This window comes from Hyla sarda, chromosome 8, assembly GCF_029499605.1.
Source record: "Hyla sarda isolate aHylSar1 chromosome 8, aHylSar1.hap1, whole genome shotgun sequence".
NCBI lineage: Eukaryota > Metazoa > Chordata > Amphibia > Anura > Hylidae > Hyla > Hyla sarda.
This window is the reverse complement of record NC_079196.1, coordinates 215,205,137-215,228,555: the sequence shown is the minus strand read 5'-3', so window position 1 is coordinate 215,228,555 and position 23,419 is coordinate 215,205,137. Positions and strand designations below refer to the sequence as shown.

General features: G+C 44.0%; 1 protein-coding gene across 4 annotated transcripts in view; it reads right to left on the bottom strand.

The window, feature by feature from the left end:
• CACNA1H (calcium voltage-gated channel subunit alpha1 H) overlaps positions 1–23,419 on the bottom strand; it is a 531,346-nt gene that overhangs the window by 246,338 nt on the left and 261,589 nt on the right. For all 4 annotated transcript variants that reach the window (XM_056533793.1, XM_056533794.1, XM_056533796.1 and 1 more), the window contains exon 3: positions 89–201. In XM_056533793.1, coding sequence (XP_056389768.1) covers positions 89–201 — 113 coding nt within the window. The remainder of the gene's footprint in view (positions 1–88; positions 202–23,419) is intronic.

The following is a 23,419-nucleotide window of genomic DNA, read 5'->3' as shown; positions in this document are numbered from 1 at the left end:
ATGTATGTACACAGTGACCTCACCAGCAGAATAGTGAGTACAGCTCTGAAGTATAAATAGCACAGTTAAATATAAAACTGAATCTTACCTCAAGGATTGAGCATCTCTCCGACAAACACTCCACATCTTCACAAGGCTGGAACATCCCGAGGGTGACACAATTCAGCAAAATGACCAGCATGCTGAAGTGCTCAAACCACGTGGAGACGAGAGAGTTAAGGCAAATTGGATGAAAATACTTGAAATTGTGCATCTTATTACATCATAGAAACAGACATAACTCACATACATGTAAATTATATATATATATATATATATATATATATATATATATATATATCAGTGTTTCCTAACCAGGGTGCCTCCAGCTGTTTCAAAACTACAACTCCCAGCATGCCCGGACAGCCTTCGGCTGTCCGGGCATGCCGGGAGTTGTAGTTTTGCAACAGCTGGAGGCCCCCTGGTTGGGAAACACTGATATATATATATATATATATATATATATATATTTGTAACTAGGCAAGCTTAACATTTGGGAATTGGCAAAAAGCTGGGAGACTACTACAGTGGGAGCTACATGGCGGCCATATTAATTGTTGTCACCCAGCTTTTCCAAATTTGCATTTTCCATCTTATAATGGTCATCAGCGAGATAAAAAGTCTCAAGGGTGGTGGATGATAATTACAGGAAGATATTACAAGAGACATGTCAGAACAAAGACCCATGGAAAATACAGACGGAAAAAGTGATGGACGCCCAGGAGAGGCAACCTGAGGGGGACGGAGGAAGAAGATTAAGGAGAAATACAATAGACTCCACTATAGGCCGCAGCACCTGGGTTCACACCACGTTTTTGCAATACAGTTCCCGTATACATTGACTCTCCATTGAAAACCGTAATAAGCCAAAAGATGCATCAGTTTGTGTCCATTTTGCATCCAGTACGGTTTTGTCAGTTTTTTTCCCCGTACCCAAAACTGTAGTCTACCACGTTTTTTGGTTTCGGGTGGAAAAACCATATTGAAACGTATACGTTTTTTTTTTTTTTTTTTAACATGGGAGTCAATAGGGAACTGTACAGAACTGTATGTGCATTCAATTCCATACGGTTTTTGACTTTGCACAGTTTTTTTCTTGGAAATTCAATCAAACAAGTGAAACTTTATTCATAATGGAATGAAATTCCATTTTCTTAAAAAACGGATGCAACCGGACATCATCCTGTATAAGGATTAAAATTTGTACCCACGTTTTGATACAGTTTAGTCGGGTTTTGAGGAATCCGTTTTTTTTAAAATAAAAAACCTAATACGGGAACTGTATTGCAAAAACGTGGTGTGAACCCGGCCAAACCAAGATGAGCAACAATCCTCATAATCCGAGTAATTAGAAAGTGACGAATAATGATACCTATCCCCATCAGAAGTCTTCACTGGAGTAATCTGGAAGTAGACATGTCCTTTAAATGGTCAGAATCAAAAACCTTGTATATGTTGTATATCTTGGCAATAACTTCATTAAAGGGGTACTCCGGTGAAAACCTTTTTTCTTTTAAATCAACTGGTGGCAGAAAGTTAAACAGATTTGTAAATTACTTCTATTAAAAAATCTTAATCCTTCCAGTACTTATTAGCTGCTGAACACATACAGAGGAAATTCTTTTCTTTTTGGAACTCTCTCTGATGACATCACGAGCACAGTGCTCTTTGCTGATGTTATTATAATAATAATAATAATAACTCTTTATTTATTGTTGCCCTTAGTGGGATTTGAACCCAAGGCCCCAGCACTGCAAGGCAGCAGTGCTAACCACTGAGCCACCATGCTGCCCTTAGGATACATCTGCTATGCACGGTTGCTACAATGGACAGAGATGTCTGCAGAGAGCACTGTGCTCTTGATGTCATCAGTGTTCCAAAAAAAAAAAAAAAGGAATTTCCTCTGTAGCATTCAGCAGCTAATAAGTACAGTGGTCCCTCAACATATGATATTAATTGGTTCCAGTAGAACCATCATATGTTGAAACCATCATATGTCGAGTACATATGTCTATGTAAAAATGGTAATTGGTTCTGGGGCCTCGGAACCATTGTATGTTGAATACATATCTCTATGGGAAACTGCTAATTGGTTCTGGGATGACCATTGTATGTGGAGTGTATGGGGAGGGTTTAACAAACCAGGGTGCCTCCAGCTGTTGCACAACTACAACTCCCAGCATGCATGTACAGCCATTGACTGTCTGGGCATGCTGAGAGTTATAGTTTTGCAACAGCTGGAGGCACACTGATAGGGAAACATTGATGTATGGGGTGTATAGTGTGTCTATGTATTGTATGTGATGTGTGACATCGCATACAGTACTGTACAGTTCTTTAAATACCTTCAGGGGGGACAGAATGTCCTCCATTACCATCCTGCCGACTACAGCTCTATAGGAAAGGAAGGGGAGGGCAGCCAGCAGCTCATTGGATGCCTGTAGCAAGATGCTGCAGGCTATTGGCTATGGCTGCACTGGGGGGTGGGGCTTACATGGAGCTCACAGTGGAAGCCTGTGTGAGTTAGCAGGACAGCATGTGAGTAACAGGAGGCAGAACGGGGCACACGGGGACATTAAACAACTATCTGTCAGATGCTGAAGTTGTCAGAGCTGTCACATAGCTGTTTGTACGATGGCCCCGACACACAGCAGCATCATATGTCGATGCTGCCTTCAACATACGATGGGCTCTGAGAGGCCATCATATGTTGAAATGATCATATGTCGGGGCCATCGTAAGTCGGGGGGGTCACTGTACTGGAAGGATTAAGATTTTTTATTAGAAGTAATTTACAAATATCTTTAACTTTCTGGCACCAGTTGATTTAAAAGAAAAAAGGTTTTCACCGGAGTACCCATTTAAATATTATCTCCTTTTTATAGAAACTATGGCTTATAAAAAAAATTTAAATAAAAAAAAAAAAGGGACCACTAGGGGTCCCCATACCATCCAGAACATAATCCTGTCCGGCTGCAGCATCATCATTGTCCCAGCTAAAGCACAGACAGGGACAAAGTCCAGGAAGTGAGGACGGGACTAGGACTCCTCTGTGATCACTCCTGTCCTATCAGACTGCAGCATGGAAACAGAAAGGGGGTTACAGAGCAGCCTGCAGTAATTGGATGAAGAGACCTAGCACAGCCCAGCAGACTCAGGGAGGAAGTGAATGCACGGTGAGTGAGGGCGGGCTCAGTACATGCCTCGGACACACCCCTTTTTGGGCAGTGGCTGTCAGAATGAGTGGGCAGCAGAACCAAACACATAAGATAGACACATAAAGACATGTAAATAATCTGCATGACCTCGTGAGTAACGTATAGAAGTATTATTTTTTCAGTGATATGACTGGTGCACTTTAAGTGGATCCATCACCTCCTTACTTTAGTAATGTCTTTAATTCCAGCAGGTGGTCATCATAGCTCTAGGGGTCCGGAGAAGTCAGTCACACCCCGAGGGCCCTCTTGCACTATAGTGAGCCATGGGTGGGGGTCCCAGTACAGAATTAGATTGTGGGGGACCCTGGGAGGATTGTCACATGACTGCAGGGAGCCTCATTACACAAGACAAGGAGCCAGCGGCCCGCGAGTGTGTGTTCAATCTCTGGCCCATAAAATCCTGTTTATAATATAAGAAATGGAGCCTGAGTTTAGATAAAAGGGAGATGACAGGCCGGGCCGCCACGTCTGCCCAAACACATCTCCCCCACACACAACTGGTGGGGAGCCCCCCGTGTATACAGCGTCCGCTCATCCTGGGCCCCATCCAAACCCCCTCACTGCATAGGGATGGAGAGAAAACACAGAATATTAAAGAGGTATTCCAGGCAAAAACTTTATATATATATATATATATATATATATATATATCAACTGGCTCCGGAAAGTTAAACAGATTTGTAAATTACTTCTATTAAAAAATCTTAATCCTTCCAATAGTTATTAGCTTCTGAAGTTGAGTTGCTGTTTTCTGTCTAACTGCTTTCTGATGACTCACGTCCCGGGAGCTGTCCAGTTCCTATGGGGATATTCTCCCATCATGCACAGCTCCCGGGACGTGACATCATCATTGAGCAGTTAGACAGAAAACTTCAGAAGCTAATAACTATTGGAAGGATTAAGATTTTTTAATAGAAGTAATTTACAAATCTGTTTAACTTTCCGGAGCCAGTTGATATATATATAAAAAAAGCTTTTGCCTGGAATACCCCTTTAACTCTTCACTGCCTGGTGGTTCTGGGTGCACACTGCGCCAAATAGGGACAGCCCCCCATTACTTTACAGGTATACTTACCTACATCTGACCTAGGGTTGCGACCTGGCCAGTATTTTACTGGCACAGCCGGTATTTTGGTCACCCTGCCGGTATTTTTATATTAAAAATACTGGCAATGCAATGGCCGGTATTTATCCAACCAATCCTCCAACTCCCGCAATGTTGCACCTTATGCTATACCAGTGTTTCCCAACCAGAGTGCCTCCAGCTGTTGCAAAACTACAACTCCCAGCATGCCCGTCAGCCGTTGGCTGTCCGGGCATCCTGGGAGTTGTAGTTTTGCAACAGCTGGAGGCACCCCTGGTTGTGAAACACTGACCTATACTATATACTACTATATAGTCCAACATGCTGGGAGTTGTAGTTTTCGTTTGGGGCAGCTGCTGAGCCACAGGCTGTATCAGGACATACTGGGAGTTGTAGTTTTCATTTGGGGCAGCTGCTGAGCCACAGGCTGTATCAGGGCATGCTGGGAGTAGTAGTTAGTAATTAACTGCAACTCCCGAATTTGCTTAAAAATAAAAAAGTGATCAAAAAGTCACATCAAAACAAAAATGGTTCTGTTAAAAACTACAGATCGGGGCGCAAAAAAAGAGCCCTCATACAGGCCCTGTATAAGGAGAAATAAAAAGGTTATAGGGGTCAGAATAGGACAAAATTTACCCCGTATATGTGTATCCCGTTATGTCATGCATATATAATTAATTATGCAAATTAGTGTGGCCGGTATTTTTTTTTACAAGTAAGGTGGCAAACCTAATCTGACCCCCTAATGGAGGGACAATGATAAACCCCGCTCCTATGGCCCCAAAGACTGCCAGAAACACCACTATAATGCACAATTTGCAAACATCTCATACATCTTGTGGTCCGGTTTATAGGAAGGTCCCTTGAAAAAATGAGACTGTGGTGGCCCAGTACGGGAGTTGTTACCCCGTACCCTTGCTGTCCTGTCAGGCGGTCTCCTTCAGTGTCCCCAAGGCCCCTTGTTTCTCCATTGTAAATATGTTTTACCATGTAAAGTGTTATAAAATGTAATGTTGCTTTAAGAGTTATACCATGTGACATGTCATGTGATTGTTACCCAGAAGGTACCAGGGACCAGGTGATCCCAAGAATGACCTATGGGCTCCCTTCTAGTCTCCCCATATAATCCCTGGGTGGAGCTTCTCTCTCTTGGAGCTTCGCTCTCTTGTTTCCTGCTGAGGTCCAGTGCAGTCTTGTCTAGTCTGTGTGTCCAGAGTGTTGGAGACCTCAAAGTCCAGTCCTGCAGCCGCCATCAAGTCAAGTAAGATAAAGTCACAGCTTTATGAGTCAAGTCAGTCCCCGTCATCTGTCAAGTCAGCGTGGTCTGCATTCAATTGTCCAGTCCTACTACAAGTCCCAGCAAGCCCTTAAGGTCTCTGCGTCACTGGTCACCTCCTTGGGCCCTGGCTGAACTGTATAGACTTTACCATCTGTCTACCCTCAGTAAAGCTACTGTTATCTGTAACTTGGAGTCAGAGTCTTCATTGCCCCCGTGCCTAGCCCAGGATCCAGCGGTATACCTTCGGGAGGTTATAGGCTAAACCATGCCCTGGCGTCACGAATACAAGGAGTTAATGCCATCTGCCCCTAGGGTAACAACATCTGCCCTGCACCACACCCCACTACCACAGGACTATGAGTATACAGCGATATACATTAAAACCCCTGACAGGTGACATTAATACCACAGATGATCTGGTGACAATGGCGGGGGGAGGGGTATATTAGGGACAGGTGACCCCTCAGGTCTGGAGGTTAAAGCCAGAAAAATGGTCGGGTGTAAAGATCTGAGCGATCTGTGATGTGTAGACGACTGGGTCACCAGTAATAGTAACGATATAAATGACAGCACAATAATTACCGTATACATGTGGAGTTACCAGCGGTGACGCTCTTAGTGGAGAGCGCAGTGAGGATTATCCGTATCCATTCCAATATAAGCGCCAAATCCTCCGCTACTTATTGACCTACTTTGTGAATTATTGTATGAAAACGGCAGAAAACAGCGGAGCGGTATAATAACTGCAATATCTATCTATGTAATATCTCATATCTATCTATCTATCTCATATCTATCTCATATCTATCTATATATCTCATATCTATCTATCTATATATCTCATATCTATCTATCTCATATCTATCTATCTATATCTCTCATATATACCTATCTATCTATCTCATATCTATCTATCTCATATCTATCTATCTCATATCTATCTATCTCATATCTATCTATCTCATATCTATCTCATATCCATCTATCTATCTCATATCTATCTATCTCATATCTATCTCATATCTATCTATCTCATCTTATATCTATCTATCTCATATCTATCTATCTATCTCATATCTATCTATCTATCTCATATCTATCTATCTATCTCATATCTATCTATCTATCTATCTATCTATCTCATATCTATCTATCTCATATATATCTATCTATCTCATATCTATCTCTCTCATATCTATCTATCTATCTATCTATCTATCTATCTATCTATCTCATATCTATCTCTCTCATATCTATCTATCTATCTATCTATCTATCTCATATCTATCTATCTCATATCTATCCATCCATCTTTCTTGTACTTTGTGTTCAGTGTTGATGTTTGTTCTCTATTCTTAGGTCTCTGGAGGATTTGCTGGTTTCTGTATCATGGTGGTAAAAGCGACACCCTATAATTTGTATACATGTTCGCGGTGTTGTCTTGCCCAGATAAAGGTTTTTCAACTGCGAAACCGTATAACTATGTGATAGAACTACTACAGTACCGGGGTCTTATTATCGGAGTGACTCCAGGATAGGGCGGCCTTGGCCTGCGATGTGAGACCAGACATGGGGCCCTATCATTGCACAGAATACACAGGGGCCCCTATAAAATAGCTCAGACACCATGTTGCCTCTCTAGATAGAATCAAACTAAACCTAGAGCAGTGTTTCCCAACCAGGGTGCCTCCAGCTGTTGCCAAACTACAACTACCAGCATGCCCGGACAGCCGAAGGCTGTCCGGGCATGCTGGTAGTTGTAGTTTGGCAACAGCTGGAGGCACCCTGGTCGGGAAACACTGACCTAGAGGATCATTTATCCTGCTTGGTATATAAATTAATATATATATATATATATATATATATATATATATATATATGTTATTTATATATATATTTAACAACTGTAAAAACAAATAATTGACATATAGCAGAGATTCTAGGTTTTGAGGACAAGGTGCAGCATTTAGCTAAAATCCCAAGCGCCCCCCACCAGGCATGCATGTAGAATGCAGAACACACATAGAACAATGTATTGTTAGATACATGAGTGTCTGTTTGATGTGAATACACTCATCATCATCATCATCATCATCCACGTCCGTTTTCCATCTGGTGAATAATCATTTACAAAAGAACAGCGGAAGGAAGTCTAGAGATGATTCCGTGTCGGAGAACAAATGCTGCTCGACAGATCTGCATAAGGCCGGGTGGGTCAGATCTCTGAGAAATCTGGTGTCCTACATGCTGACTGTTCTTAAAGTGGTTCCGAAGACAACAGAGCCGGCCCTGTTGGTGATACTGATATTGACTATATATATATATATATATATATATATATATATATATATATATATACACAGTGGTCCCTCAAGTTACAATATTAATTGGTTCCAGGACGACCATTGTATGTTGAAACCATCGTATGTTGAGACCAGAACTCTATGGAAACCTGGTAATTGGTTCTAAAGGCACCAAAATGTCATCCAAAAAATAGGAAAAATTGAGGATTAAAGAAAAATAAGTAGATAACTAATATAGATAAAGCAAATCCTTACATATAAAAGTAATAAAGATCTGCTGGGAGCTGTTATCACTGTCTAGGTCAGTGTTTCCCAAGCAGGGAGCCTCCAGCTGTTGCAAAACTACAACTCCCAGCATGCCCGGACAGCCAAAGGCTGTCCGGGCATGCTGGGAGTTGTAGTTTTGCAACAGCTGGGGGCACCCGGCTTGGGAAACACTGGTCTATGTAGAGGACAGGATCTTCTTCAGGATCCTGTATAGTACAGGCAATGTCCTAAAAAAGTTACATGGAGACGCCCTCACCTGGTGTCCAAAGGAACAGGTAACCCTGGTGCAGGTAAAGAGTACAGAACGTGTAATACCTCCCTGTACTGTAGGGGGCGCTACCAGACACCAGCCAGTGCATACACTTCAGTAATACAGGTAAAGAGTACAGAACGTGTAATACCTCCCTGTACTGTAGGGGGCGCTACCAGACACCAATCAGTAAATGCACTTCTGTAATACAGAGGTTTTAGCAGTAAAATGTCCATTCTGATTGGTCGGTTCTTCCGGCCATTGACACGTTTCACAGATCTGGACTGTCTGTAGCATTGTATGTTGAGTCTGGTTTCAAGTTACAATGGTCCAGAAAAGACCATTGTATGTTAAAACTATTGTATGTTGAGGCCATTGTAAGTTGAGGGATCACTGTATATACACACAGTGAGAGAGAGAGAGAAAGAGAGAGAGCTATACTAGTGGTGGGAGCAGGCAGACAACATTTTCTTATAGATATCTATGGCTACAGGCAGGTAGGCAGTATGCTGCTACTGCTTGTGAGAGAGTAGCACTATGCTGCCACTTCATGTAAGAGGACACTGTGCTGGTGAGGGGGCACTGTGCTAACACTGCTTATGAGGGGGCATTATGTTGCCACTGCTCGTGAGGGGACACTGTACAGGTAAGGGGGCACGGTGCTGCCGCTGCCTGTGAGGGGCCACTATGCTGCCACTGCTTGTGAAGGGGCACTGTGCTGGTAAGGCACTGTGCTGGTGCTGGTGAGGGCACTGTGCTGGTGCTGGTGAGGGCACTGTGCTGTGCTGGTGAGGCATACCGGCTTGAGGAAGCGCTACATAGCGTGAAACAGTCTGTTCCGGTCCTGTCCCCTGCCTTCACTGTCGCATCTGCCTATCACCTTTGAGATGCTTGAATAAATCTACGTTGGAGGGTGAGTGCTGTCCTGTCTTCTCTCTTTACATTGCTGAGGTGGAACTGTGTTGCCACTGCTTGTGAAAAAACGATCTACTGCCACTGCTTGTGAGGGGGCACCATGCTAGTGAGGTTGCACTGGGCTGCCACTGCTTATGAGGGGGCACTGTACTACCACTTTTTTGTGAGGGGGCACTGTGCTGACACTGCTTATGAAGAGGCACTATGCTGCCAATGCTTGTGAAGGGGCACTGTGCTGGTGAGGGGGGCACCGTTCTGCCACTGCTGCTGAAGGAACACTGTGCTTGTGAGGTTGCACTGTGCTGCCACTGCTTATAAGGGGGAACTGTTCTGCCACTGCTTATGAGGGGGCACTGTTCTACCACTGCTTGTGAAGGCACCCAGTGCTGGGACTGCTTGTTACTGTGCTGGTGAGGGGGGCACCGTTCTGCCACTGCTGCTGAAGGAACACTGTGCTTGTGAGGTTGCACTGTGCTGCCACTGCTTATGAGGGGGCACTGTTCTGCCACTGCTTATGAGGGGGCACTGTTCTACCACTGCTTGTGAAGGCACCCAGTGCTGGGACTGCTTGTTACTGTGCTGGTGAGGGGGGCACCGTTCTGCCACTGCTGCTGAAGGAACACTGTGCTTGTGAGGTTGCACTGTGCTGCCACTGCTTATGAGGGGGCACTGTTCTGCCACTGCTTATGAGGGGGCACTGTTCTACCACTGCTTGTGAAGGCACCCAGTGCTGGGACTGCTTGTGATAGAGCACTGTGCTTGTGAGGGGTCACTGTTCTGACACTGCTTGTAAAGGGGCAATGTGCTGCCACAGCTCGTGAGGGGCACTGTGCTACCATTGCCTGTGAGGGAACACAGTGCCGCCACCGCTTGTGATGGGTCACTGTGTAGTTTTCCCATTCCATATAGCCCACTGGTAATGAATGCAGGAACTTGTAGCTCTGCCATAAGTTATCCGGTGCGGAGGAGCGCCACACACTATATCACAGAGATGAGTGTACTCCAATGTTTCCCAACCACTGTGCCTCCAGCTGTTGCGAAACTACAACTCCCAGCATGCCCGGACAGCCGTTGGCTGTCCGGGCATGCTGGGAGTTGTAATTTAGCAACAGCTGGAGGCACAGTGGTTGGGAAACACAGGCGTACGCCTTGGATATTCGCAGTAATATTCGCCACTGCACGGGTCTACCCCAATTCTGCTGCCTCTGCACGGCTCACATCTGTAGGTAATGTCAGAGAATTGATCATCTGCCGTTTCATCTTCCTCCATCTGTTTACTGTGTGTGTGTGTGGCTTCACGTCCTGCGCAGGCCTTGGTCGCCATGGCAACTGTGCGGTATCAATTAAAGTTCAGTTGCCGCGATCCTGCTTTCCTGCTCTCGCGAAGGCCTTGATGATATTACCAGAGCTCCTCTCCATTGTACAGGAGGTCGGCTGTGTTTTCCATGGGACGCGTGAACGTTCTTGTTTAACCGTTTCACCCGCAAAAATTACCAGGAAATTTATTTTTTCATTAAAATTTTTTAAATTTTTTTTTTGTGGAAAATTATTTGTGATGGAACATGTCATAATAAAAAAAAAAATAAAATAAAAGATGTCTGCAGAGCAATGACTGTTTCTTAAGACTTGTCAATTTCACTTTCTTTTCCTGTTTTTAAGCAGGGGCGTGGCTAAGGGAGGGCCTAAGGGTTATATTCAGTGAAAGCAGGACGATTCGGTGGATTGGGCTCCAAAAGGGGAAGGGTTTTTGTAAACCAGTCCCTTTGGTGACCCTAATAGGGAACTATAGGTGTTTCGTGGCTGGCAAATTTTGAAAGTGTTCCTCAGGGGTGGTGCTTAACTGTCCCAATACTGACTTGTAACTAAGGAAGGCATAGCTAGGCCTCTTTCCTGCACACATAATCCTAAAGGCAAGGTGACTTCCATACCCTGAGGAGCTGAGCTGGCCCCAATGCCAAATCTGTAAAAGGGCCACATAAGCTATTTAGTGTTAAACTCTGGTGTCTTCTTATATGGGAGAGGACCTTGGGGCCCCAACAGATCGGGCTAAGAAACCTTTTGAATTGCAGAATAGGCCTAGACCAGTGTTTCCCAACCAGGGTGCCTCCAGATGCTGGGAGATGTAGTTTTGCAACAGCTGGAGGACTCCTCATTGGGAAACACTGGTCTACATAGTAACTAGGCTGAGTACCTGACTTTTTTTTTAGTGCCCAATAATGCCAGAGATGACACAGCCACCCCTCAAGAAAAAAAAAATAAAGAATAAAAGCAGCATGTGCACAAAAAGGACCATTCATACACAAATAACCGTAATATAGCTTAATAATAAATTCACCAATAATTTCCCTCAGGGCCAATGGAGAATCTAGTGTTGTTATTGACCTGGAGCTTCATTGTCATACATATTGGTTCATCCTTCAAAATGGCTGCTGCCAAAGTCTGTTGGCATCACATCGGCTTTACCATGCAGGGATCGTTACAAAACTATATTAAAAAGTTTGTCAAATAATTCATGGTTAATGTTAAATGGGCACTGTTGGATCCAAACATTTTTTATATGTTGTTGCTGATGAAAATTAAAGATCTTTTGTAATATGGTTGTTTAAAATGTTTTGATTATTTAAAAAAGAAAATGGCTGCTAAAAATCCCACCACTAGGGGTCCTCATACCTACTGGGACACTAACCAGTCCTGTAGCAACATCAGGCTTGTCCAGGACTCATGGACAAGAGATGATTCATGGACAAGGCTGCATGAGAAGACACACTTATCACCTCCCACCACAAGGGAGGGACACGCCCCCTTCCACCACACACCAATCACCTCCCACCACCACAAAGGAGGGACATGCCCCCTCCCATCACACACCAATCACCTCCCACCACACACCCCCTCCCACCACACACCAATCACCTCCCACCACCACAAAGGAGGGACATGCCCCCTCCCATCACACACCAATCACCTCCCACCACCACAAGGGAGGGACACGCCCCCACCCACCACACACCAATCACCTCCCACCACCACAAGGGAGGGACACGTCCTTTTTGCCTGAGAGGATTTTTAACACTGTGAGCTAATGAAAAGAGGTATTTTTATAATAAAATATTATTATTTTTTGTGGGATCTGACAGGTACCCTTCAAATGGGTATTCCTATCTTATTTAAATTCAACCCGTAAGTGAGCCCATGGCTGTATAGGGCTTTCAACCTTGAATCTGTACATACCTCTCATTAGTTAATCGTCCCTTCCAGTGCCAAGATATCAGAATTTAAATATGTATGCAAATTAGGCTTTGGAGCCAATTGGGCGTTTCCCTTGGCCTTTAGAGCCCAGCATTATCCAGCCACTGGTCACCAGTTCTACTCCCCTTACCTGCGAGGAATGACTGGTGACGACTGTGCTGGGCTCTAGAGGCCGAGGGGAACACTCAACCTCCTCCATACCCCCCGATCCTGAGATTAGGGACATAATTGTAAATTACAAATCAACATTTAAAAATATAAATTAACCCTTCCCCTAATTAAAAATTTACCCCCCCCCCCTTTTAAAATTTTACAAATACAAAAGTGTAAAAATATAAAATAAAATAAACAAAATAGGTATCACCACATGTGAAAATGTTTGAACTATTAAAATATGTTACTGATCCCATATGGTGAACAGCATAAACTTAAAAAAATATAAAAAATACAAAAGTCTGAAATTACAGATTTTTTTTGGGTCACATCACATCTCAGAAAAAAATGGGGGAAAAAAAGTGACCAAAAAGTCTCATATACGCAAAGTGGTACCAAACTACAAACTACAGGTCACGGCGCAAATAATGAGCCCTCATACAGCTGCATATACGTAAAAATAAAGTCATAGGGGTCAGAATTGTGCAATTTTAAACAAAGTTATTTTGCTTAAAAAATTTGACTTTTAAAAAGTAAGTACAGTAAAAAAAAAAAAATTATATCATTTTAATCATATTCACCCAAAGAATAAAGAGAATGTCAGGTTTACTATAAAGTGCACTGCAAAAAAAAAAAAAAAAAAAAAAATAAATTTACAAGATTGTGGCTTTTTATTCAATTTCCCCACAAAATAACCATTTATTTTTGTTGCTCCGTACACTTTGTGGTAAAATAAAAGATGTAATTACAAAGTACAATTGGTCACGCAAAAAACAAGCCCTCATATGGGTCTGTAGATGGAATAATAAAAGAGTTATGGCTTTTTAAAGGCAGAGATGAGGATTGTGTCCTTATTATTGAGTTTAAAGGGGTACTCCGGTGGAAAACTTTTTTTTTTTTTTTTAATCAACTGGTGCCAGAAAGTTAAACAGATTTGCAAATTACTTCTATTAAAAATTCTTAATCCTTCCAGTACTTCTCAGCTGCTGTATGCTACAGAGGAAATTCTTTCCTTTTTGTATTTCTTTTCTGTCACAACCACAGTGCTCTCTGCTGACACCTTTGTCCATTTTAGGAAATGTCCAGAGCAGCATATGTTTGCTATGGGGCTTTGTTCCTGCTCTGGACAGTTCCTGACATGGACAGAGGTGTCAGCAGAGAGCACTGTGGCCGTGACAGAAAAGAAATCCAAAAAGAAAAGAATTTCCTCTGTAGTATACAGCCGCTAATAAGTACTGGAAAGATTAAGATTTTTTAATAGGAGTAATTTACAAATCTGTTTAACTTTCTGGCATCAGTTGATTTAAAAAAAAATAAAAAATAAAGTTTTCCACCAGAGTACCCCTTTAATGTATAGACTGTATGCAGTAAGCTCTACAGTGCCACCTAGTTGTGGCTCCAGGCAGCCAGAATTTTATCATAAAACTCTAACTCTATGTATACTCATCTTTCCAGATTAAATATATTTTTTTTTTACCACCATGGATGGAAGAGAACGACTCAATGGTTTCTATTTGTAGAAGATTTGTTGATTTAAAGCTGAAATACGTGAAATTATCCCTGTATAACGCACCGCTTGCAAACAGTAAACCAGCATCTGTCCTCCTATTACCAGAGGACATTAATAGAGTCAACACTCTATTTAAAAAATAAATAAATAAATTGCATCGCCACAATTCGAAATTGACACTTTCGCCGCATCCGGCATCGTGAAAACGAAAGATTTTTCTTTGTTTTTCTGCCTAAAATGTCAATAACACAATTATTGCAGATCCTGGCGCTGCCACCGCTCATCAACTGAATTACCTGTTAATTAAACTTTATTGTTCAGATTAAGTACACGGTATTACTCCGCTCGCGGAAATTATTGGATGTTTTCTATGGAGGCTGAGAAGGCGCTTGCGAGGTGTTACATAAATATGGATGGTTCGTTGAAATATTTCGTGTTAGTTCTGATTCCAGCAACACGTTCCAAATCAAATCTTCGTTAAAAAAAAAAAAAAAAAGAAGCTAAAATACAGTATTTTGTGCTGCGGTCATACCTGGAGCTGCAAGTCGCTAACAGAAACAGCATTTTAGCTAATTTCTGCTGTCATACATGTGACTTAAAGGGGAGCTCTGGTACTTAAAGGGGTACTCTAGTGGAAATTATTATGGTTCGATGTCCCTTTTCGCCGAAGCTACTAAGGGACCACAAATGCTCCCGGCCTCCCCCTTGGCGTTAGCCAAGATATCTGCCCGCATAGCCTTTAACAACTTATCCCCTATCCACAGGATTGGGGATAAGTTTCTGATCGCGGGGGTACATCTGCTGGGATCCCCACGATCAGACACTTGTTGTTAAAGGGGTAGTCCAGTGGTGAAAAACTTATCCCCTATACTAAGGATAGGGGATAAGTTTGAGATTGCGGGGGGTCCGACCGCTGCGGCCCCCTGCAATCTCTCTGTACGGGGGCCAGGCTCTCCGGCCAGATAGCGGGTGTCGACCTCCGCACGAAGCAGCGGCCGACACGCCCCCTCAATACATCTCTATGGCAGAGCCGGAGTTTGCCGAAGGCAGTGCTTCGGCTCTGCCATAGAGTTGTACTGAGGGGGCGTGTCGGCCGCCGCTTCATGCGGAGGTCGACACGCCCCCTTCCCGCGGGCTGTCGGGGCTCCATACAGGAGATCGCAGGGGGCCCCAGCGGTCGGACCCCCTGCGATCTCAAACTTATCCCCTATCCTTAGGATAGGGGATAAGTTGTTCACCACTGGGTTCACCACTGGACTACTCCTTTAATTACCAGAGTTCCCCTTTAACATCTAAGCCAGAGATTTCCTAACTGTTGTCCTCTAGATGTTGCAAAACTTCAACTCCCAGCATGCCCAGACAGCCGTTGGCTGTCCGGGCATGCCGGGAGTTGAAGTTCTGCAACATCTGGAGGCCCACAGTTTGGACACTACCTTACTATCCCATAGGGATGTCCGGGGGTTACTACTGGCTTGACCAAGTAGACAGACCCCATTATAGAAAACTTCCATTCTTAGATATCTGCTGACCTACGAGTACATACCATTGGTGGTGGTCTATGAGCTTGGTCAACACCAATCTCTCAAACGCAATAGCCAATGGGCTCTCCCGCCAAAGACCAACTAAACAAAATTCCATGTGTTCGCTCAGCAGGGATGCCTTGCCCCTTAGAAGTCGCTCCTGGCTTGACCAGGTAAGTGTACCCCATTATTAAGAGTTTCCCGTCTTAAACATTTGCTGACCTGCTGAGATATCTGCTGACCTAAACTATTGGGGGTCTAGAAACTGAATCAGTACAAATCCTTTGAACAAAGCAGTCAAGAGGCTCGTCCATCACAGACTACACTGAATCCTATGTGTCTGATCCGGTCTACTAAAAGTCCCATCCGGCCCAAATAAGTAGCCATATATGATATTTCTATTACGGATGAATTTCACCTTTAGATATCTACTGTCTCTGGTGTCTCTTAGCAATATCTCTGGCCAGAACAGATTGGCTGTAATGACTCGTCCGTGATTGACCCCAAGGGCTAAACTTCCCTGAGTTTTGGCTTGTCCTGGATTCTTGGCTACACCCTAGCCAATCTGGGCAGTGAGCAGCTAATCAGGCTGAGCCTGCACCTGTGGGGATAGCTACTTAAGTCCAGCTCACTCTGTTTGCAGTTGCCAGTGAAAAAACTTAGTTTGAGTAACCAGCATTGTTTGTTCTCTGTTATCTGGATATTGATCTTTGCTCTGCTTTTAACCTTTCTCCTCCTCTTGTGTTTTGGTACTCCGCTATCTCCAGTTGCTGACCTGGCTAGTCTGACCCCAATTTCTCTATGTGTGTGTGTTTAGATTTACTTTTGTTAGTTTTGTGTGCCTCCAGCTGTTCCCCGACTCCGTGTGTTTTGTATTTTGTTATTTTGACACTGTTGCCCCAGCAATTAGCAGGGAGGGTTTGTCATTGTGGTTGTCGATCCGTCACTTAGGGCGGATAGGCAATAGGTAGGGACAGTGGCTGTGGGTGAGTTAGGGCTTTAATGTTCTCTGCCCATACGTGACAATGGCATGGGCATTTCGTTCCAAGAACTAGTGGTTGAACCAGCTAACAGAATTCTCAAATTCTCAAAGACAGTGGATGCAAGAGGCCTCCAATGGTCAAACATAGGACAGAGGAACAGTCCCACAATGTTGGTGACACATGCCCTGGAGAGTGAGTAACAGATTAAAAACATTTCCTTGGAGAAGATCTGAAAATGACCCATAAAAATATTCACGCCCATCCTTATTTTCAAAGCCAGAAACGGGAGACGTTAATGACATTGTCCCTCCCAGGCCTCGATGTGTGAAGGTTTCACCATCCAGCGGGACGTGACCTAGAACTGAATCAATTTTAACTTCCACGAAAGTTTTTCAATCTAAATGTACGGGAAAAGAAAAAAAAAAAAAAAGCAATTAACACCATGCAAATATCATCGTCTGCGGATAACAACAAATCGCGTGTGAAAAAAGGAAAAAAGGAATTAGAAGAAACCGTTCCACTCCATTTGTTGCCCACAACAGAAAATTCATTATCACCTGATGAAGGTAACTAAGCGGCTCCCACCTCCGCCAGACACATCGACGGCCGCTCCTGCGACAGTCTACACCAGCGCCAGGGCTTCTATCCTGCACTGAGATTATACTCTGCTGCCATCAACGGGATTTAAAGGGCACCATCCCCTTTATACTTCGAGGTGGCCGTTTTGTGAGTGTGGCTTATCAGTGTCGTAGGTCGGCCTATCAATTTGGAAAACCCTGCAGTTGATTTTTTTTATTTGCTATTTTGAGACAAGGGGCTGCCAGAAATCTCTGCGCGTTGTTTGTAAATGAAAATTGATAGTTTCATTAGACAATGAAGTTCCCTACATCACCACTAGGGACATTTTAAGAGTTTACTAGAGATGGATTTATCAGTAGGAGCTGTGTAATACGCAAGCGTGTTTTCGTCTGTACCTTGGTCTACCACGGTTTTAGGTCCGGTGGGAAAACTGCATACAGGGGAAAAATGAGCCAACCGGAGTGAAACGCGTTTCACTCCAGTCGGCTCATTGAAACACATTACATATGGGCCGCATACGGCCGGGATACGGGAGCGCCCGGTTTTATCTCCCCCCCAGCCATATGCAGTCCCATATTGCCCAAAACGTGATGTGAACCCAACCTCACATGAAGGTTCATCCCCTTGGGCACTTGCAGAGGACACAACAATAAAGTTTATTGCAGTCATGCCACCAGGATGACCGTCACCATAGGTATGACCACTGCTCTCCCCATCCTCTATAGAGCGTTGAAGGCTCATAACAATTTAAAAATCTTAAAGGGGTACTCCGGTGTAAAAAAATTTTTTTTAATGAACTGCTGCCTGACAGTTAAAGGGGTATTCCAGGCCAAAACTTTTTTTATATATCAACTGGCTCCGGAATGTTAAACAGATTTGTAAATTACTTCTATTAAAAAATCTTAATCCTTCCAATAGTTATTAGCTTCTGAAGTTGAGTTGCTGTTTTCTGTCTAACTGCTTTCTGATGACTCACGTCCCAGGAGCTGTGCATATATTTTCCCATCATGCACAGCTCCCGGGACGTGACATCATCATTGAGCAGTTAGACAGAAAACTTCAGAAGCTAATAACTATTGGAAGGATTAAGATTTTTTAATAAAAGTAATTTACAAATCTGTTTAACTTTCCGGAGCCAGTTGATACATATAAAAAAAGTTTTTGCCTGGAATACCCCTTTAAACAGATTTGTAAATTACTTCTATTTAAAAATCTTAATCCTTCCAGTACATATTAGCAGCTGTATACTACAGAGGACATTCTTTTCTTTTTGGATTTCTTTTCTGTCTGACCACAGTGCTCTCTGCTGACATTCCATGTCTGGAACTGTCTGGAGCAGGAGTGGTTTTCTATGGGGATTTTCTCCTGCTCTGGACAGTTCCTGACATTGACAGAGGTGTCAGTAGAGAGCACTGTGGACAGACAGAAAAGAAATAAAAAAAAAAAAAAGAATTTCCTCTGTAGTATACAGCTGCTAATAAGTACTGAAAGGATTAAGACATTTTAAATAGAAGTCATTTACAAATCTGTTTAACTTTCTGGCATCAGTTGAAAATGTTTTCCAATGGAGTACCCCTTTAAGGTGTTGGTGGCTCCCCAGTGTGTAGGTTTATCCCCTGTTAACAACAGCTGATGTGTCGTTTCTCTGTGTGTCTGGGAAATAGATGGATGCAGCGCAGCACCAGGCGTCCGCTCTCGCCTCAGTCACTAATGTAGCCCAGATGTCTCTGCTCAGGATCCTCGTCTCATGTTCAGCACAATCTACATTTCTAATTCTGCTTCCCGCAAAGTGGCCCGGAGGAGCTCGGCCTCATATTGCGAGTTTATATCGTCTTCATCACTGCGCACATCAACACCGCATCCAGGGCGGAGACACAGTCACCACTTGGAAAAGCAAATCCTATATGGGAAGTTATAAGGCAATGACAAAAGAAGGAACTTTGGGGGAGATTTATCAAAATCTGTCCAGAGGAAAAGTTGCTGAGTTGCCCATAGCAACCAATCAGATCGCTTCTTTCACTTTTGACAAGGCCTCTGCAAAATGAAAGCAGTGATCTGATTGGTTGCTATGGGCAACTCAGCAACTCATCCTCTGGACAGGTTTTGATAAATCTCCCCCTTTATCCATATATAATAAACCGTATATACTCGAGTATAAGCCGACCCGAATATAAGCCGAGGCCCCTAATTTCACCCCAAAAACCCAGGAAAAATTACGGACTCAACTATAAGCCTTGGGTGGGAAATACATCATCCCCCCTGTCATCATCAAGACCCCCGTCATCCGGACCCCCGTCATCATCCCCCCCTTTATCATCACCCTGTCGTCATCATCCCCCCCCGTCATCATCACCGCCTGTCAATCCCTTCATCAGTGGTCTTCAACCTGCGGACCTCCAGATGTTGCAAAGCTACAACTCCCAGCATGCCCGGACAGCCGATGGCTGTCCGGGCATGCTGGAAGTTGTAGTTTTGAAACATCTGGAGGTCCGCAGGTTGAAGACCACTGCGGCCTTCGTCATCATCCAGACCCCCCCCCCCCCGCTTTAGTTTTCTACTCACCTCCCCTCGGTGGGAAGGAAGGGTGAGCTGGTCCGGGCCATCTATGCTGCAGGGACCGTCCGGTGGGGAGGGTTAGTCGTTGCGGGCTGTCCATCTTCACCGGGAGACCCTCTTCTCCACTCCGGGCCGGCCCCGGACTAGTGATGTTGCCTTGACGACGACGCACAGGGACGTCCCTGCGCATGAACGTCCCTGTGCGTCGTCGTCAAAGCAACGTCACTAGTCCGGGGCTGGGCCCGGAGTGGAGAAGAGGGCCTCCCGGTGAAGATAGACAGCCCGAAACGACTAACCCTCCCCACCGGACGGTCCCTGCAGCATAGATGGCCCGGACCAGCTCACCCTACCTTCCCACCGAGGGGAGGTGAGTAGAAAACTAAAGGGGGGGGGGGGGTCTGGATGATGACGAAGGCCCGGCAGTGGTCTTCAAGCTGCGGACCTCCAGGTTGAAGACCACTGAAAGGGACTGACAGGCGGAGAGTTCACTCGAGTATAAGCCGAGGGGGGCGTTTTCAGCACAAAAAATCGTGCTGAAAAACTCGGCTTATACTCGAGTATATACGGTAATCTGAAATATAAAAGCAACAAAAAGGCTCTCTCTGTAGAGAATCACATGTGCTGTATGGTAATTATACAGAGGGGGGCAAAATGGCCGTTTACCCGCTCCGGTTGTGTACCGGCATACACAACAATGGACAGCACGTAATGAATGACAAAATATTCACGAACCCATCTGCAACATTAAGGAGATCATGGAACTTCGGAGAGACTGGGAATTTTCGTGGCGCTGATCGGGGAGAAGTCACTCACGGTGCGTACATCAAGATAAAATTCCTTTAATGGTAAAGGTGCGACGCGTTTCACTGCGCAGGCGCAGCTTCCTCTTTGCCTGAGGAAGCTGCGCCTGCGCAGTGAAACGCGTTGCACCTTTACCATTAAAGGAATTTTATCTTGATGTACGCACCGTGAGTGACTTCTCCCCGATCAGCGCCACGGAAATTCCCAGTCTCTCCGAAGTTCCATGGTCTCCATGAATAATATAGGCAACATAGATATTATTCATACAGCATCCACTGTGCTTTACAGTGAATGCGTTCTCTCTCCAGTTGAGGATGGGAAAATCCGTAGGTTCCATAAAACTACGACAGTAAAGTATTTACATCACAGCTTTTCTATTAATAGGTCATTTAAAGGGGTTATCCAGGAAAAAACTTATAGATATATATATATATATATATATATATATATATATATATATATATAAAATATATATATATATATATACATATATATATATATATATATATATATATATATATATACATATATCTCAACTGGCTCCAGAAAGTTCAACAGATTTGTAAATTACTTCTATAAAAAAAAAAATCTTAATCCTTTCAGTACTTATGAGCTGCTGAAGTTGAGTTGTTCTTTTCCATCTAAGTGCTCTCTGATGACACCTGTCTCGGGAACTGTCCAGAGTAGAAGCAAATCCCCATAGCAAACTTCTTCTACTCTGTGCAGTTCCCGAGACAAGCAGAGATGTCAGCAGAGAGCACTGTTGCCAGACAGAAAAGAGCAACTCAACTTCTGCAGCTAATAATTATTGGAAGGATTACGATTGGAAGGATTGCCATATTGACCATGGATCCAATAATCCAGACCAGTGTTTCCCAATCAGGGCGCCTCCAGCTGTTGCAAAACTACAACTCCCAGCATGCCCAGAGAGCCAAAGGCTGTCCGCGCATACTGGGAGTTGCAAAACTACAACTCCCAGCATGCCCGGACAGCCAAAGGCTGTCCGGGCATACTGGAAGTTGTAGTTTTGCAACAGCTGGAGGCACCCTGGTTGGGAAAATGTTATCCAGACTGACAGCTATTCGGCCGCAATCTGCACCATAACAAGGACACCAAACTGCGTCTGTACTATGCCAGTGTGAATCCAGCCTCATCTACCTGTGGGATTGTAACATTACAGACATAATGCTTCTCACAGTAGAGGGTTTGCTACAATTACACCCATTTGGGGCAATATAAAAAAAGGTCTTCCAATAAATCAGTGTCAGAAAGCTCTACAGATTTGTAAATTACTTCTATTTAAAAAATCTTAACCCTTCCATTACTTATCAGCTGCTCTATGCTCCAGAGGAAGTTGTGTAGTTCTTTTCTCTCTGACCACAGTGCTCTCTGCTGACACCTCTGTCCATGTCAGGAACTGTCCAGAGCAGGAGAGGTTTTCTATGGGGATTTTCTCCTGCTCTGGACAGTTTCTGACACGGACAGAGGTGTCAGCAGAGAGCACTGTGGTCAGACTGGAAAGAACTACACAACTTCCTCTGTGGAATACAGCAGCTGATAAGTACTGGAAGTATTTAGATTTTTTAATAGAAGTAATTTACAAATCTGATTAACTTTCTGGCACCAGTTGATCGTGAAACATTTTTCTTCACCGGAGTACTCCTTTAAAATAAATAGCCTGTTCATCCGTCTGATACATTGGCGTGTATGGCCCCAATTTTACTGCTATATTCCAAAATAGCACTAAAAATATGACAATTCTAACACGATTTCTACCAAAAAACCATCGTTGTTAGAGGATTGTCTAAACTGGATACAACTGTAACAAACCATCAGCTGTGACTGTTTTGCTCAGAACAGTGTTTCATCCTCCTGGTGCTATTCATTGACAGCAATCAGAAATCCTAACAATAGTGACAAGTAGAAACAGAGGAGGAGAATCATCAAAACCGGTCCAGAGGAAAAGTGGCCCAGTTGCCCATAGCAACCAATCAGATCGCTTCTTTCATTTTCCAGAGGCCTTTTCAAAAATGAAAGCAGCGATCTGATTGGTTGCTATGGGCAACTCAGCATCTTTCCCTTTGTACAGGTTTTGATAAATCTCCCCCAGGTGATATTAAAAGGCTGAAGAAGTTTTTAATATACAGCGATTGAGATTTATTTATAGAAAAAAGTGGAAAGTCCCTCATAAAGCGCCAGGGAACCGTGCAAATCATGGCAATGGCCGCCGCCGCCCAGCCACCCCCCCATGACAAACAACAATAGAGAACGCTCACCCCCAGCCTGGGGAGCGCTAACAGCCGGGCCGCGACGCTGAATTGGGGGTGAAATGAAAACGCTTCATTGAAAAGTTCTGTGAAGAATGCGGAGGAAATGTGTGATTCTGTGTGTGTGGAGGGAAAACCTCACAGGAAGGAAGGAAGCGCTTCACAGCCACCAGTCTCTGCGGTTTGGAGACTGTTCACATTTTATAGGATCTACAATCCTCCCCGTCAGTGTAAACACAAAAGAGGAAACAAATGGACACGATACAGCATCATACAGCGTCATCTGTGTTATTCCAGCACAGCTGCATCCATGTGTGTCATTACTGTAACTGGGTCATGTGATCACCAGCCTGACCCACAGAAAATGACAGTGCTTAATGTGTAAGAGAAAGTGGTCAGTTTTCGATCAGATCTCCTTAAGCAGCTCCCAGACCCCACCCCTCCCA